The following is an 18,092-nucleotide window of genomic DNA, read 5'->3' on the forward strand; positions in this document are numbered from 1 at the left end:
ACATTACCATCTCCTTTATTTTAGCCCCAGTCTAGTAAACTTCAGGTCATTGTATGTACATTCTATAGATTACAGATAATCATTTCTCTTGCTCATTGTCATCAGTCATTAGATCACAGAACTAACTGATCAGAAGTAAAACCTCTCTGACACCACTGGTGGCATGTATTTCTTACCTTTCTGTTTGTTTTGTTCTGCTGGAGGTGAGACTTTGAAGCTTGCTTTGTTTGCTATATCAACCTCTCTGCTGCTATAGTTGTGCATTAGCTTAATGTGCTATGCTGTTGTATTACAATGTAAAAAGTCTCTTGTCTCTTCTGTCTTTGTCACTGCAAGCTGCTAATCTGAATGAAGTGGAAAAAGGTCAGTTGTCTTTTAAACCTATTTTCACATACTTTGGTTTCTCACTTTCCTTTTTTAAAGGTGCATGGATTTCAGTTATTACAAATGACCAAATTGTATATAGATATAACTTAGAAAGCTCACTGCAAATCTGGAAATTAGGCACTTGGCTGTTGCTTTGAATACATGTCAAAAGAGTATTGTCAAAGATGCAGATCACTGTGCAGGAGTACTTTAATACTGCATTCAATGTCTTTTTTCAGATGTATTAAAACTTGTGCAGACATTGATATAGGACTGAAAAAAAGCTTACATTATTGTAAGCTTACATTATTATTCTCAACTTAAAGCCATCCCTTGGTTCCATGCTAATGTATTCTCTGTCTTACAGCACTGTTCTGCTTTAAAATTTTCAATAGATTGTGTTACTAGAAAATATGCTGGAGTATCAAATGGCAATCATCTTGCTCCTCATTTCTGTGGCTTCTTATTTGCTGTAAATATCTAAAGAAACTGAAATGACCATATTAATCCGGGGCTATGGTAGAAGAAAGGTAATATTGAAAAGATTTATGGCACTAACTTTGGGTGTTTGATTTTTAATTTTTTTAAGTTTCTGCTTAGCACCTATCACACACTAACAGAGATAAACCATCTTCTCTGTAATCTGACCATATATACAATCTGAGACCTACCATTATCAATGGCAGCGTATTTATAAAGTTGCATATTTAGTTTTAAAAGCAAATGAATAATTTTGTGGTATACTTGCCATTAATTTGATAAATATATTTTCAGTTTTTGAAGCAATATAATATATTATATATAGTAATAAAAATATGTTCATTATCCATGAAATTACATGTTAAGCAAGACTGCAGTTATATAATCTGTGTTGCTTAATAACATCTATGTTGACTAATTTAGATATCTGATGAATAATACCTACAACTTAAACTCATGGTGTGAATTTTTTCTGTAACTGAGGCAGAGTATCAGACATTTTCAGAAAATTATTCCAGCCAGAGGTTTTCCATGCTTAAACTATCTTCTATTTAGACATGTTGCTGTATTTACATTTTATTACTACTCATCTAGACAGCAGAAATAGCCTGCTGTTTTTCTTGTTTATTATCAAGTGTGAACTGTAACATATTAAAATTACTGATTATAGAAAGAACAAACTCCTCACAAACAAATTATCAAACATCCAGGGGATGTGAACTAAGTTTGGCTCCAAGACTAAATAGATGTGTATGCGATACATGTCTATATTAGCTTTCAGCTACCAGTTGAATGTGGAAGTAATTGATAGTCTACAAGGTGCCTGGAGGATCAGTCAGTTTTATCATGCAAGACATCTTTTGAATTGTGACAGTATTAGGGGAAAAAAAGGGATAATTTCAAGCAATTATCTCAGTTTATGCAAGCCTTAGACACAACTTTCTTGGCTCTGCAATAAAGGAGTTACATTAGTATTTTGAATTCATTTGGTAATCAGATAAGTACCTTCCTGAAATTTAAGCATGCAAGTAATCAAATGCAAATCATGTAATATCAAGCTTGATAAAAATTTCAATAATTCCATCAAATTAAATCATAATTCTCCCCCTTGTAAGAACTGCATGTGTTACAGATTCTTAGAATAAAGAGAAGAATTTTTATTCTTGCTTTTTATCACTCATAAAATTTTCTATTTCATCTAGCTTAAAAAACTTGACATTACCATTCTCTATTAAAAGCTCAAGTATTGAAAAAGTTTTACTGCATTTGCATAAAGGGGAAATATACATGATATTTGTGGCAAGCTGAGCTACCTGCTTCTGGTTTAATCACTGCCTTGACTCATTCTAATCTATCATCCACCCTTCAGTTTGCCATAATTGTCTTAAGGCTTACCTGCCTAAAAGTTACTGGTTTTTTGCTGTTAACAGTGAACATAAACCCAAAGAAAATGTTAAACTAAATTAAACTAAGCCTCATCTTATACTGAGATCCACAAGCATGGGAGATAGCTAAAAATACTTGTGCCATGCTGAAAGATGGGAACAGTCCAGCAATTTGACTCTAAAATTAAATTCAAAAAAATGTTCAGATTTATGGTTATAAACTGCATTCTACTGTCACTGCGAACTTTTGCTAATTCTGAGAAATTTTGTCCCTCATATAGTCAATATTTTTATTTGTATTTTCTGAATAATGAGCTTAAGACCTGAAACAATTCATGTTGTATACTGCACATCAAACTGCTGGAGACTTAAAAATGCAGCAGTTTCCTGTATATAGGTTGTTAAATGGCACTGTCATTTTCCACCCCCTGCTGCACTCTATTGGCTGTTTGAGTCACAGTATTAAACAGAGACCTCCAGTCACAGAGTCAGACAGAGATACCTAATTGATAAAACATAAACACTGCAGATGTTGACTCACAGTATAGCTTAACTAAGCTCAGAAGATGAAATGGAAATATAAGCACACACATAAAATCCTTCTGTTCTATTCTGTGGTAGGTATTGGCTATTTTGACTTTGGAAGAGGGAATAACCTAGGAAAAACCTGGTTTTTGGTAATTAAAACTGACTGTTGTTGCTTTTAGGTTCTCTGTCTAGGTTTGGGTGGTTTTTTTTGAATATGAAACTCAGCTTTGCTAATAAGGGGCATTTTAAACTTGTTTCTTTATAAACTTGCCTGTAATTAACAATGTGCTATTACATTAAGAAGCTCATGTCCATTTTTGTTAGAGCTGTCCTCTTCATTTAGAAATGTACTGGCTGACATTGCTTTATCTTAAATTTATTGACCAATTATTCAGAATAACAAAGATGTAAATCCTTCTTCACCTCGTTGCCTTGTTATTCATTATTTGTTGTAGTATATATCTATAAAATAGAAAATCCAGAGTTAAGGGTCTATTCAGCCTTGAGAAAAGAAGACCTGGGGAGACTTTATCACCCTGTTCCAGTATTTGAAAGGGTGGCTGCAAGGAGAATGGAGGCTCCCTTTTTTACAAGGAGACACATGGAAGAGAGGAGGAGTGATGGGTACAAGGTACTCCTGGGGAGATGCCAGTTAGATTTAAATAAGAAGGAAACTTTTTACAATTGGGACATGGAGCCACTGGAATAATCTTCCCAGGAAAGTGGTGGATTCCCCAACAGGTGCTTTTAGGATTCAGCTGGAAAGGGTGCTGGGACATCTTTTCTCTTCTGCTCTTTCCAGGAGATAATCCTTGGGGGATAAACCTGGTATTCTATGATGAAGTTTTTAGTGACTTATAATCTTATCAAGTCATAAGACTGAATTAACCCACACAGGAAATACAAACTGACCTGTGAATCTAGCAAACATACAGCTTTGGTTACTTATATAAAGTATCATCAGTATATATCATCAGTACTTCATGGTGTTGGCTGACTCTTTAAGTCTACATCATACTCTATGCAAAATCTCAGTAAATATTTGTCTTGAGCTTGGAGGGTCGTGTTCATTCACAATTCCACTGGTTTCAATGCTACTCTATACCAGAATTCAGACTTCCTTAGATTAATTAAGCCAGATGTCTCTTGAAAAGAGTTGTTCTGGTTCTAATTAAACTTTGGAAGCTTTTCACAGGTTTTTTGACACTTTATCCGCTACTTACTTTTAGACAAACTAGTCTGTTCCTTATTCTCCTACATACAGAAATGTTCCCATCTTTTAAAAACATAATTACTTAGCTAAGCTCTTACAGAAACCTCAGTTACAGTATTATTAGATTAATAAAAGAATGTCCTCACATATTGGTGTTAAGCTTCCTTGAATTGGGACTTTTTTCCTCAGCCTTTTCTGATTATTTTGAAGTATGCTCTTTAAACCTTGTATTATGTTTCTCAAATCAGAAAACTCTAAGATTTCCTTCCAGTAAAGCCAAGGAGCCTAACTTGGTAAATCTGTGCTTTCTTGTCCAATGAGTGTTTCACTTTCATCGCTGTCTTTTCATATCAACAAAATTAATTACTTCTCATTTAAATTCTACTAAAACTACTACTTGTCTCATTTAAATTCTGAATAACACAATGATTGTTCAGTATGCTGAAGGAGGGGTTTCTTTACCATGAACCTATATTCTTCAGTGGTTTATATTCCATATTCCATAATTTAATTACATTTTTATTAACTTTTTCTGAAACAGTTTTATTTCGGCCATGAGAATTCTCCATTTAGAAAAAAATCTATTAGCATTTATTAATATTAGCAGTTATTAATTATTAGCTGTACAAGACCTTGCATTTGGGTTATCTTGCCTTGTTATTCTGGCATTTACATCTTCATTCAGAAATTGAGTATCTGATGTACATATTTGGATTCCATCTTGATTTTTACTTTACTGATCCTGAGTACAAATCTGTCATTAATGCTACTTTTTTTAATAACTAACAGTTGTACTGTAACTAAAGCTAACTTTTATGGTCATAGTATTTTTTACATGAGTCTTTTGCTACATGGACACCGTCCTGTTTCCTATTTGCTACTGACTGCTGAACTAAAACTCCAAGGATATGATTCACCATGCATACAGTTTGCAAATGCAAGGGAAAAGTTTCCTTACTTTTCTGCTGTCCCAGCACAAAAAGTTCTGCTTCTATGTGCTTTTCTACAGAGTACTCAGCTCAAACTCTGACCTTAATCTCAAAAATGCCTGGTGATGTTTGATGGTGTTTGCAAACCATTTAACTGCAGTATGCCTGGCAGTGTAACAGTGATTTTATAATTTGAGGTGGACATTTTTCAAATTAAAACTTGACTGTTGAAAACTTAACTGTCCAGTCATTATACAGGATTCACAGCCAAGAGTAGGAAATAAGGAGTTTTCAAGTGCCCCTGAGCGCTTCTCATGAGGGGATTCTGCTTTCAGTATAGTTCTGAAGATATTAGGGCCAGCAACGTATGAATACTAAAATGCAGTGTACTCCAAGAAATCTTGTATTATATTTTATTCCTGTATTTTACCTGGGAGAGGATTTACAAAAATGTACAGGCTTAGGTACTATTGAGTAAAACTATTTGCCACTCAAGTTATTTGAGAAATCTGTGCCAATGATAATCTAAGCCAAATCAATGTCCTGTAGAAAAATCAGTTTAATAAATTTGACAGGAATGGTAAGAATGCTTGTTCTTATTATGCCACTCCTAAATTGCATTTTCTAGGTAGTTTGGTCTTCTTTTCACTAACCCATTGCTGTGAACGTATAAGAGACAGCAAACTCCAGTCTGCTTGGGAGATAGGCTCAATGTGTTGCTTTTAGAAACTCTCTGATATGCTGTCGCATTTAATAATCTTGGAAATATTTAAAGGTGCTTTTATACAAGTTAATGCTGTACAACCACATTTTTATTACTTGTAGTTGGGGTGTCATGTATTTTTCAGTTCTGCATGTAATTTAATATACAATATATGCCATAATATTTTATTGGTGTGTATATAAACTATGGGAATGTGAACAAACTAGGTTAAAACAACAGTAATTTTTGCTTATTCTACTCCCATGATCCTTAAAATCTGAACTCACTGTTCCCATACTTACATCTCACTCTTAAACAGTGCTGCTCTTTGAACAGATTTCAGCTATTACAAGTTCTGCAAGTTGACTAAATGCTGTGTGAAGAACAGCATTGAAGACCTATATATATATGAGTTTGTTTGAACAAAACCCTTTGAAAAGAGAAAGGGATCTGGGTTTTGTTTAATATATCGTGGGATGCAAACAATCCCTGGTATTTCAGGATTCTTTGTGCACTGACCTAGTCATAACAGTTGCACATTTCCAGACTAATAATTCTATTGAGAGCTTGAAGAGGCTTTGAGGGTAGAATTATAATCCTTTGTATTTGTCATCTTCAGTGGCCTGCATTTGATCTCCATTCAATTTCCTACATATATTGACTAAGTCATGTTGTTACTGACAGTTTTCCTGCGGCTATTAAGTGACCTGTTCATGAGGGCTATTTTCTTATGTTATCTTAAACCTTCCCAAACCTTTGGTTTATAGAGAAAACACACTACTTGCAAATTGAGAATGTGATATTTATTTACTCATTTATTTATTTACTTTTTTTTTTTTTAATCTGTATAGAACCAGTCTGGGTGAATGGCTGCAAAATACTTGTCTAGCTGTTTTTTGGCTTGTCCTCTCATTTATGAAGATGTAGAGGTCCTATGTCTTATTGCACTTAGTATACGTCTTTCAGTTGTGTTCTCAACTGGCATAACTGTCCTTGCTCCTGCTTCAGTTTTGCCTTTTGCTCTATCCTTGCTTTAATATAGACTGTTCCTTAGCTCTTTTTTTGGTTTATTTGTCCACTGCACTGCAAGCCACTGACATGCTCAGCTCAGTAAAACTGAGGGATACCAAATATCACTTCTTTGAAGGCAAGTGCAGTTTGAGCAGTGAAAGTGTCTGATCATTCACTCCTTCCTTCTGCTCTTCTGTTTGTCATTGTCATTGTAATCTGCAGTTCTACTTCTCTTTGTTTGCCAGATCATGTTTTATTACTGGACAGGAATAAAGGACAGGGACAATCCTACTGCTTCCGTAGTTTCAGAGTCTGATGGACCTGTCAGTACCTGAATTCAGTGGGCACAGGGTTTATACCTGTATATTACACATATATTCTTCCTATGGGTGCTGGAATAAGTATACCTACCTTAAAAACCAGTGATTACAAGTTTAGCAAGTGCCCGATCCATTGTATCATCCGATAAGTTAGTCAGGGAACAAGATATTGTTGATCTGTTTACAAACCTGTGTTTCCTTTCCATAAAGTTGCAAATAAAACATTTTTTAATCATATTAAAATACTTTTTGGATTATAAGCCCATTTTGGAAATTAGAGCCACTGCCTCTATTAGCAGGGAAGGATAGACTTTTACATAGATTTTTTTTTTCTTTTCTTTTCACAGAACAGATTATAGATAATTATGGTACATTAACAAATGCAAAAAAATGGAGTCATATTTAAGGAAAAGTAGAAAACAAGTTTTCATTTTTGGATAATTGGAGTTGTATTGACATGCAGTGATATTAACAGGTTTTTTTCAGGTAATAGACTACTTATAATGATAGTGAAAATCTGGATATATCTGTGTGTAATGTGCTTAGAAACAAGTAAAAGAAAAGCATACTGATGGCTTTTTTGTTTTAGTGGCTTCAATCGCTAGTGTTGCTATATAGCAGAGATAAATATTGTAAAAGAAAAGTAATTACAAAATTACCGTTTATATCCATGTATAGATGATTTAACTTGATACTGTTTATAAATGAGTTACCAGGTATATTATTATTTATTTTTGTCATTTCTGCATAACCATTTATTTATGTATTAATATTTATTATAAAGGTATTTATTGCTATGTAAAGAAGTATGCATATTTTAGTGTTAGCAAAGGAATTGCTTTTAAAATTCTGTTCATTGCTATTTTCAGGTCACTGTGATATTTTCACTGAATTGACAACATATATTGTATTTCAGGTGAACTCTGTGAGGAGAAATTAGATTTCTGTGCCCAAAACCTGAATCCTTGCCAGCATGATTCAAAGTGTATCTTGACACCCAAAGGATACAAGTGAGTCTGAAATGTTGATAGAAACTGACTGGATCAAAATTTGTATTTTTCTATCCTGCTTAGCTTCCTTTCCTTCTGTTCTAGTGGAAGCCACTTCTATTCTCAAAGTACTAATTTTGATTATTATTAAACCTTATGGCAGAACAGGCCATTATTTTCATGTAAAGCTGCATTATTATCTTAAGTATGTTTTACTGAATTTCACTGATCTTTAAAAGGTCTAATTCCAACCAGATTTTAAATAGAAACACAGGCAGCCTTTATGATGGTCTATACAAAACCCTTATAGGAGTTTGAGCAGTAGGAAAATAATTGCATTTAACTGAAGTGGAATAATTATATTGCTTTTAGAGAAGTAATTGTGAAAGAGATTATTAGGAAGGCACACTGAAAGGTATAAAGTAAAGAAATCCCTCCCCAGGAAAGCTAATCTTTAATTACACCATATCCTTATCATGATTAATTAGTATGTACAATTTAAAGTTGTTTTAATAGGCTTTAGGTTTATAAATACAGGAAACCTGCAGATTTAAATTGTTCTCACAAGTGCCTGTTTAATGCACAGCATGCTTTTGTGCTAAAATCAGATTGTCATTCCCACTACTTATAAATGACATTTTATTTAAAATATGGCATAAAAATATTAAATATTCAGTTGAATGTGAAATTAAGTTGATAGTTTCAAACTGGAAAACAGAAAAATTGTTTGGTTTCTGTTGTAGTGCATTATGTTGTTTTTTCCTGTCACTTCAATAAACCTAGTTTGGTGTCGTATACTGTACTCTCCAGTTCATTAATCTTTCCTGTTACTTTTAAATCAGAGAGTAGCACATGCAGTATACTTCAAGATGTATCTCAGTCAGACTTTTGATAGGTTGCTTTATATTCTTTTTCCCTTATCTTGTTTATACCTGTTGCTGAATAAAAAATGCAACATATTTGATTGAAGTGCTAAATGTAAACTTACATGCCTATTTAAAATCACTTTTGCCAGCTTGGAGAAAATTTTAGATAGTAAAAGAAATGACACTGAGGAGGGAATCACAAGACCTAATGAAATCAATTAATGACATCTTAATTTAAAAAAATATCATATGGATGCCTGTATTTGTAATATTTGACAGAGTTCTGAGCATTCCCTCAATCCAATATATGAGAATTCCCTGAAGGAATGCAACTAGCATTAGCAATGAGAGTTTCACATGGAAAAAAAAAATAAATAAAAAAAAAAAACAAAAACAAAAAAAACAAATCAACAAACAAAAATCATTACATACTCTCTTGAGGATGGGCTGTTTCTAGACCAGTGGGGCTTCAGGGGGGACAGATGATGGGTTTAAAGACTTCTGTTCGTTCACCAACCATGGAGCTATTTTTCGTAGATCAAACTGGTGGAACCTTAGGAGCAAATAAAATATGCATAACCTTTAAACTGCATAAATGGACCATTGGTCTGTTCATAGCTGTTCAGTTGACAAATAAAATAACCATCAGTACCAGCTTCGGATTATTTGTCTTGGTTTCAAGCATATTGATTATGTTTAGTGTTTGCAGCCATGAATAACATCCTGTAACATTCTGTGTGGCTCATAAATTCTAAAAACTGCCGAAATTATTCATGAGGGCTCTCTAGATTTGCACACAATTCTTGAATATAATAGCAGGTGTGTAAACATTTCAACTAGCAAACCTGTATTCATCATATATGTAGATTCCCCATCTAATAGTATGATGAAGCTATAAAGTCTTTGCACACAAAGTATTAGGAATGCCTTTTTTTCCTTGATTTTTAAATACAGTAGTTCCTTAGCTTTGTTATAATCACAGTGGGTCATTAAAAGGCACTGTGCTATCCAGTTTGCTTTGCTGTTTTACAGATGTGACTGCACACCTGGATATGTAGGTGAGCACTGTGACATTGACTTTGACGACTGCCAGGACAACAAATGTAAAAACGGAGCGCAGTGCACGGACGCAGTTAATGGATACACCTGCATTTGCCCAGAAGGGTACAGGTGAGAAAGATCTGAAGCCAGTACAAACATGGATGTCTTGTCGCAGTTGTTTTTTCTTGGAAATACTGATTGTTTTCTGTTTTCATTTAGTGGCTTGTTTTGTGAGTTTTCACCGCCAATGGTTCTACCTCGCACCAGCCCTTGTGATAATTACGAATGTCAAAATGGGGCCCAGTGTATCATAAAAGAAAGTGAACCAATCTGTCAGTGTTTATCGGGATACCAGGGTGAGAAATGTGAAAAGCTGATTAGTATAAACTTCGTCAACAAAGAATCCTATCTGCAAATCCCTTCAGCTAAGATACGCCCCCAAACCAATATCACTCTACAGGTAAGTTTGCTTGTGTTGTGGATTCTCTTTTCTGGAAAAGAGAGTAAATGACTTTCCATGGTGTACAAAATGACCCAAAGTTGTTATTGGCTCACTTAAAGAGCTTTTCACAGTCTGAGCTAAAAATCTAGAAGAGTTAATGCCATAACTCTATATTCACATTGAAGTAGATGGGCTTATTGATAGGAAGAGTTTTTGTCAGGTTCTCCTTGAAAAAATAATTTTATAATTAAGTAACAGACTATGGCAGTAAATTCAGAGATTCACTTAATACCTCATTTTGATTAAATACCTATTTTTTGTGGTTTCTAAATATTTCTGTCTTTTAACTAGATTGCCACAGATGAAGACAGTGGGATCCTGCTGTACAAAGGCGATAAAGATCATATAGCAGTGGAACTGTACCGGGGTAGAGTGAGGGTCAGCTATGACACAGGATCATATCCAGCCTCTGCTATTTACAGGTGAACCTGGATGAAACACATTTGCAACTGAAACAAAACCTACATTCACTACTTATATCAAAGTCACATTTTTTAAGACATGGTTAAAAGAAATATATGCAAATTAATGTGTTGTCAGACACTTAAAACTTCTTGCCAAAAGATGTGATTTGGTTGGCAAGTAACTCTAATGCAGATATGTCAGGCAAATAATATATTATTTGATGCATTAAAACAGAATAAGAGTTAGCTTTCAGCAGAATATTTATTTATTTACATTTGTAAAGCTCACATGTAGCAGTGGAGTTTTTTCTTAGCTGTAACTGCCAAATAATTTCCTAGTGTGCTGAGTAAAATGAAAAACTACACTGTATAAGCAGAAATTAAATAGAAGCTTCTCTTCTCTGTTAGGCAGTCATATAGTGTGGGATTTTTCCCTGGCAAGTGAAGAGAAAGCTAAAAACTTGATTTCTGAAAAAAGGCACTACCTTTGAAAAAGAAATGGCTTTTGCTTCCAAAGTCATTAAGAGAAAGAATCTACAGCAGCTTCTGTATCATAATTTTTGAGGTTTTTTTTTTTTAATCATATTTCTCTGTCTCTTTGAAAAATTACCACCTGAATTTTTGGGAGGTATTGTATAACTTCACAGGAATTACCAAACAGTCATTGCAAGAGTGAGCAGAAAGACAAGAGGCATCACTTCCTGGCCTTGACTGCCCTCTTGGTGCTAAAATTACTTTCAGAAGTAAAGGGGAAGTATTAAATCAGTTTTCCTTGAATGTTCTTTTCACTCTATTTACACCTTTTATTGTAAAATTATATATAGGTATATTTGCTTCTAGAGTTTGTAACAGTGACACTGTTCTACATTCTATTAGGGACATTTCAGTGAAAATAAATTATTTTAATAAATTATTATACTCCTATTCAAAATAATATTTTTATTTTCTGTCTGGGTTAGGTCTACACAAGAAATTTAGATTCTTTTTCCTCAGGAGTTTAATTATTTTTGTTGATTTTTATTCAATAGGTACATCTGTCTGAGAATAAGAAGCTATAGGAATAAGGGTCATATGTAGTTCCAAGTTATTTTGGCTCCCATTTCTATAATCTATTTAGAATACTTCTTCTCTTTCAAAACATATATGTCCTTCCCATAAATTTGAGTTTTCTCTAGCATTATTGAAACATAATAAATACTGGTAATTCTCACTTGTCCATTATAATTATCTATAAAGATTAATCTAGAAAGATTGAAAAAACAGTACTCACACAGAAAAAACCCAAACAAAGATAAACATGGAAGGAGTTAATAACAAAGCGACCAATTAACAAAGAGCCCCAATTAGGTTACTGTTACAAAATAATAAGAAGCCTCTCCCCTACATAGTTGATGGTCTCTTTTGAATTATGTGACAAATGAAGAATGCAAGTTTAGTGAAGAAAGGGACGGGAAATGTAGTTACATGTTACAGAGTGACACAGTTGTTTAGTGAAGTAGTTACACACTTTTAGTTATTTAGTTTCTGTTATTGTTGTTAACCTACATTTCATTTCTGATATGCATGATGGTGAGTCTCTGAGATATTTGAAAGTTATCATGTGATAGCTGTAGTGAAGCCTTCTGCTGTTGAGGCAAGGCTGAGGGCATACCTTTTCTCTTTCTACAACTGTCTGAAAGAAGATTGTAGCCAGGTGAGGATCAGAGTCCTCTCACAAATAACAAGCAATAGGACGAGGAAAAGGCCTTAAGTTGCACCAGGAAAGGCTTAGATTGGATATTAGGAAAAATTTCATCATGTAAATGGTTGTCATTCATTGGAACAGACTGCCCAGGGAAGTGGTGTAGTCACCGTTCATGGAGGTATTTAACAGAAGTGTAGATGTGGCACTTAGGGGCATTGTTTGGTGGTGGACTTGGCAGTGCTAGTTTATTTGCTGGACTTGATGATCTTAGAGGTCTTTTCCAACCTAAATGAGTCTGTGATTTCATCATTCTATTTTGGAAGCCATGTATACATTTCCACATTTGTGTATAGGTATATATGTGCATCTAGTGATAGGTCTACAAACTGTGTCTCTTTAATGTGTATTTCAGGTTCTAGAAAGGATTGTGTTGTAGCACAGAACCTTTTACACAGTTTACTCAAATCCCTTCATTGCTTCTTACTGTTTTACCCTCCCAGAATCTTTGTGATATCTCCAGCCTTTTTAAGGTCTTGACCTTCTTTTTATCCATTCATTGCATGTTGTCTTTCTGTACTTTTGTTACCTATTAAAGCTGTCTCCTGGAATGTTTCCAGTCCTCCCTTCTAGTCCCTCCCTTTTGCTTCCCTCCTGTCCTCCCAGTTCATGGGAACTGACTGCAGGAAGAGCCTGCATCCCAAAAGCAGTCATCAGTCAATCTGAGAAATGAGATGATGGCACTGCCAAGACCAATAAATAATATTCATTCATTGGAGATGGTTATTTGGAAAAATTTGATCCACTTGTGTTGTATTCTGTCTGGGCATTCATTTTCAAAAGTCAACTGTTTTTTACATAAAACAAAAAAAAAATTTCATTCTGTAAACTAGTTTTCATCATATATTTATTGGAAATGTGGGACTATTTATTCCCAGATCATTATTCTTCTACAGAGTACCAGAAGGCTTAAATCAGTTCTTCTTACAGCTTTTCATTACGATCTATGCATTCAGCTCTCATATCTCCAATAGGAAATGGGCTAGAAGTAATGTAAGTGCATTGGCAGAAAATATTACAGATATGCCTTGAGTTTATTTCCTCTTCAATTTAAACCATCCTTACCTAGGAGGGCTTCTCTTTCTGCAGTAAATTTTTCCCAGTGAAACAGTTTAAACCAGAGGCTTTTAATAATCACTCTTATCAGAGACACATTCCCTTTACACATTATAGTTGTATATCCCTGGAACTACCCCTTGCTCTAAAAATGCATTTTTTGTGTTGCTCTTATTCTTCTAAATACTATTGAGTGAAAGGTTTAGAAGTTGTAGAATAAGTTTCCTTGAAACAAGAACATTACATCAGGGTTTCTTGCTTCCTGAAGTCAAGTTGTATGCACTTTGATTTTTAGCACATTTTTTGGCTGGATTCACTGAAATGTGTTAAGTAACTTAATCATAGTATCTTTTATATTGCTTGATCGGTTCAAACAAACCTCTTGATACCTTGAATAAATCTTTCTCTTTAGGAATGATAAACCCTGACCATTTCCTTTCCCCCCATGGAAACTGGCAGTCCCCCTCCTGGCAGCTCCCATAAAGTGTTTATTGTGCCAGTGTCTGCTCTGTCACGTGTTTGCACTCTCAAATGGAGCTGGGTTTATGTAAAGCATGCATGCTACCATGCAGATCTTTGATCCACAGTGAGCAAAGGCTGTTCACAGAGTTGGTAATAAATGGCTAAGAAGCTATTTAATGTGTCACAGCTGTGAATGACCAAGCGTGCTGCTGATCTGTTCCAGGACAAAAGCAGTTAGCTTAATTTAAACATCACTAAGGATGTTTTAAGGTAATTTACTTGATTTTTGCCTTGAGATTTAGGAACTTAATCCCTTTCAGCTATCCTGCTTTCTCAATGAGAAGAGCTAATTGACTGTGTGACTGTCCATTTCAGGCTATCATACAATTGGTTCATTTAAATAACTTTTCTCAAAGGATTAAACTCACTTATTTGATGGTGCCCTGAAACAAATAAAGGCTTTCATGGGAATAGTTTTAATGTCTGGTCTCTGGACTACAGCTCACACCTTGCATGCATATAATCAGCTCCATTTCTCCAGTGGAAAATGGACTACAAGTTGTGCAAGTACAATGATATATTCAGTCCCAGAGTTAAGTAATTATATTCTTCAGTCTCTGATGTATTTAAGCAGTGTTCAAGTGCACAGTAGTTCCTGCACTTAAGCACTTGCTACATAGATCGTGAGTCTGATAAGCACCAGCAGCCATTTTTGTGCCCAGCAGCATGAGTTAAGCTCATCCTTAGGCAGGGTAAGCACCATGCTTGAAGCAAGCATTTTCACCTTGAGAACCTTCAGGCATTCTCCTACTAGCGAGTTCATATCTTGTTAGTAAGCAGAAGGAAATGGTATATGTAGATGAGAGAAAAAACATTACAATATTAATATTCACTGTGCTAGACAGAAGCTGAACACATTTAAGTAACCATGCCCAATAAAGATAACAAATAACTTATTGCGAGTGTCAGTGGAGCTGTCTGGACCAATGATATGATTTTTTCTGGCAGGACTAAAGTTAGATGCAGTTCCATATTCCATGAAATAGATTTATGTATCACTGGAGTTGACTCAGGCCTTCATATTTGCAAGATAAGTAAACCAAATGCTCTGCAAAATGTAGGATACACACAGATTTGCATGCAAATATGATCTTGAAGTAACATTAGAATCACATAATGGCTTAGGTTTGAAGGGAACCTAGTTCCATCTTCTTTGTTATGGGCAGGGACAGTTTCCACTAGATTAAGTTGTACAAAGCCCCATCCAACCTGATCCTGAGCATTTCCAATTACAGGTCCACAAATTCTCTGGCAACTTGTCCCAGTGTTTCATATTAACCCACCCTCATATTAAAGAAATTTTTAATGTCACTTCTTTTACTTAATAGATTCTATCTGATCTATATCTACCCTCTCTCATTTTAGAGCAGTTGGGCTGTGTCCTGTTACTGCAGGCCCTGCTAGAAAGTCTCTCTCCATATTTCTTACAAGTTCCCTTTCAGTGTTCAAAAGCGGCTATAAGGTCTTCCCAGAGCATTCTCTTCTCCAGGCTGAACAACTCCAACTCCTTCAGCCTGTCTTCATAGAAAAGGAATTCCAGCCTCTCATCATTAGTCCAGAAGAAGGGATGTTGTATTGTATTGGCTTTTAATCATATGTGCATGTCTTTGCTTAAAATGTAATTTTCAGGGGAGTGCCCTCCTAGAGAAGTTCTGTTCTGAAACTTTATTGACTCTTAATGGGGAAAAAGGTAAAAAGCTGTTCTAACCAGACCATCAAGTGTTTATTATTAATGTTTATTTTGCAGTGTGGAAACAATTAATGATGGAAATTTCCACATTGTGGAGCTGCTAGCTATGGATCAGATTCTATCTTTATCTATTGATGGAGGAAGCCCTAAGATAATTACCAATTTGTCCAAGCAATCCACTCTGAACTTTGATTCTCCGCTGTATGTAGGAGGTAAGAGGATTTTATTGCTTCTTACTAGAGGTATTATAGATAATTAACTGTGGTAACATGTTTTAAGAAACACATTCTTGTGTTTCTTAAAGAGACTCATTCATTGATATAACTCCTTAAGATGAAACTTTGGAAGTTAATGTCAATGGCTTCAATTTTAAGAAATAATATGTCCTCAAACGACACTGGTTGCTTTTCTTTAATTATGTTTATTTTTTTATGACTGTAAAATTTTGTAAATTTCTGCTGTTATTTAGCCTTTTATTATACTGAAGAACTGTGCTCAACTTTGTTTAGCTTCATGAAGATTTAGTAATGCCTACTCAGAAAGTGTAGAATGGTAGCATTCTGTTTTGCTCATTTTACATTCCAATTTCCCTGTACTGATATCTGCAGGAAATGATAGCAGTGTGTAGAGCCATGAAGTATAATTTATGTCTGGAGATCTTACTGCTTAGGGCTGATAGGAGTTAGGACACTAGGTAAGAATGTGCCCAGACAGTTGCCTCACTGCATGTGTCAGGGCTTAGGTTTTGTTTGTTTTGAGAAAAAAAATATTGTTTGTTTAATTGTTTTTTTAACTTGAGCAGCTAAACTATTTGAAAAATTTTGATCATTTGATGCCAGTTACTGTGTAGAACTGTGAGTTCAAACACATTGTTTTAACTAGCAGTTCCTGCTGGATTTCTATGGACCTCTGCAATCTAGATAAAAGTCAGAAAATTCAGCCAACACTTAGTGCCTCCTTACTTGGTAGCAAGTCTAAGTTCTTAGGGTTCAGAGATTTGATTTGGCATGGGTTTTAAATACTATTTAAATGCTACAGATTTTCATGTTCTACTTAGTTTAACCTTATACTCTTACAACAGGCATGTAAGGAGTTTCCTTCTGATCTGTTCTTTCTGTTAAAAAAAATGTACTTTCTTTTTCATTTTGCCTATTTCTTTTATGTCTGAGAATAACTTTTTAGACTTAAGCATCTTGCCTCCTTGCAAAAAACTGTGCCATCAGCAGTACATTTGTTTGATGTACTGATGCTTTCAAACATAGATTGCCCTCCAAAAATGCACATTGCATTTTTTCCTATGTATCACTTCTGTTTACACAGTGTCCTGTGCCACATTTGTAAGAGGGGGTGCTAGACTCTGACAGGACACTGTGTGCTTGCTTACTTGTGTTATCAACATCAGTTTGTTTAATGACTTCTGAGCCCAATTATACTACTTGAAAGCTGAGCTTAGTGCAGAGCAATAATCCTCCTGTCTGTTAGAAGCACCTGTTGATGAAATGAGGCCAGACTGCCAACTGTAAACGTTTATTCTGGGCACATTGTTACCACTGCAGTGCTGATTTGTGACGTATGGTTCTCTTCCTTGCTTCTTCACCCTGCAGATCTGTGCCTCCATTAAGAGAATCACACAATCTGCATTGTCATCTTCAAGTATTGGAAGAATAACTTTTGGAACTAATCTTTTCTCTTAGTGGTTTGATATCTAAGAGCAGCAGTCTTTTGCATTCTAGTGCATGTTCCTTAGGGGGGTCCCGTGTTTATTCTATTATAATTTTTCACATTTAGGCTCCAAACAGACAATTATTTCTGCTGTCATAGAATATGTCAATCCAAAAAATAATAAAAACCAATCATAGAAACACATTGTGACAAAATAAAGGAAAAAAAAACAGTAGGTTGACATTCAGATCTTAATCTTTCCTCTTCTTTATCTAATTTATCTGTTTATGATGTTTTTAAATTCTCAAGACAGGTAATTTTCACTCTTGTATCTTTATATCACCCATCTTTTTGAGATTCAATAATTTTTTTCTTATGCAACTATATCTAGATTTTTTCAGGGAATTTGATTACACATTTTTATCAGTTAAGAACTTAAATTCTCGCTAGGTTTTTATGCAGTATTTTTATCTTTGCCAAAGTCTTAGTTTGACACCTAAATCATCATGTAGCTTACACTTACTCTTACCACTTTCCTGCTAAAATGGCATTTCTGATAAGCATCACCTCAGTTGGCAGGCTGAAATTCAGACGTAACAGCAAGCCCTTGTACAGTGTGTGCTCTCATTCTCTCTCATCCCCTCTCTCTCTGCCTTCTCCTCCACTTCTTTTTTTTAATGTTAC

The 18,092-nt window shown here is 34.9% G+C and overlaps 1 protein-coding gene across 1 annotated transcript in view; it reads left to right on the forward strand.

Annotated features, from left to right (window-relative positions):
* Positions 1 to 18,092, forward strand: part of SLIT2 (slit guidance ligand 2) — a 278,830-nt gene that overhangs the window by 249,797 nt on the left and 10,941 nt on the right. Inside the window, exons 31-36 of the mRNA XM_031055462.1 lie at positions 337 to 363; positions 7,852 to 7,945; positions 9,823 to 9,960; positions 10,051 to 10,291; positions 10,625 to 10,755; positions 15,804 to 15,958. Coding sequence (XP_030911322.1) covers positions 337 to 363; positions 7,852 to 7,945; positions 9,823 to 9,960; positions 10,051 to 10,291; positions 10,625 to 10,755; positions 15,804 to 15,958 — 786 coding nt within the window. The remainder of the gene's footprint in view (positions 1 to 336; positions 364 to 7,851; positions 7,946 to 9,822; positions 9,961 to 10,050; positions 10,292 to 10,624; positions 10,756 to 15,803; positions 15,959 to 18,092) is intronic.

This window comes from Geospiza fortis, unplaced genomic scaffold (genome assembly GCF_000277835.1).
Source record: "Geospiza fortis unplaced genomic scaffold, GeoFor_1.0 scaffold40, whole genome shotgun sequence".
In the NCBI taxonomy this organism is placed as follows: domain Eukaryota; kingdom Metazoa; phylum Chordata; class Aves; order Passeriformes; family Thraupidae; genus Geospiza; species Geospiza fortis.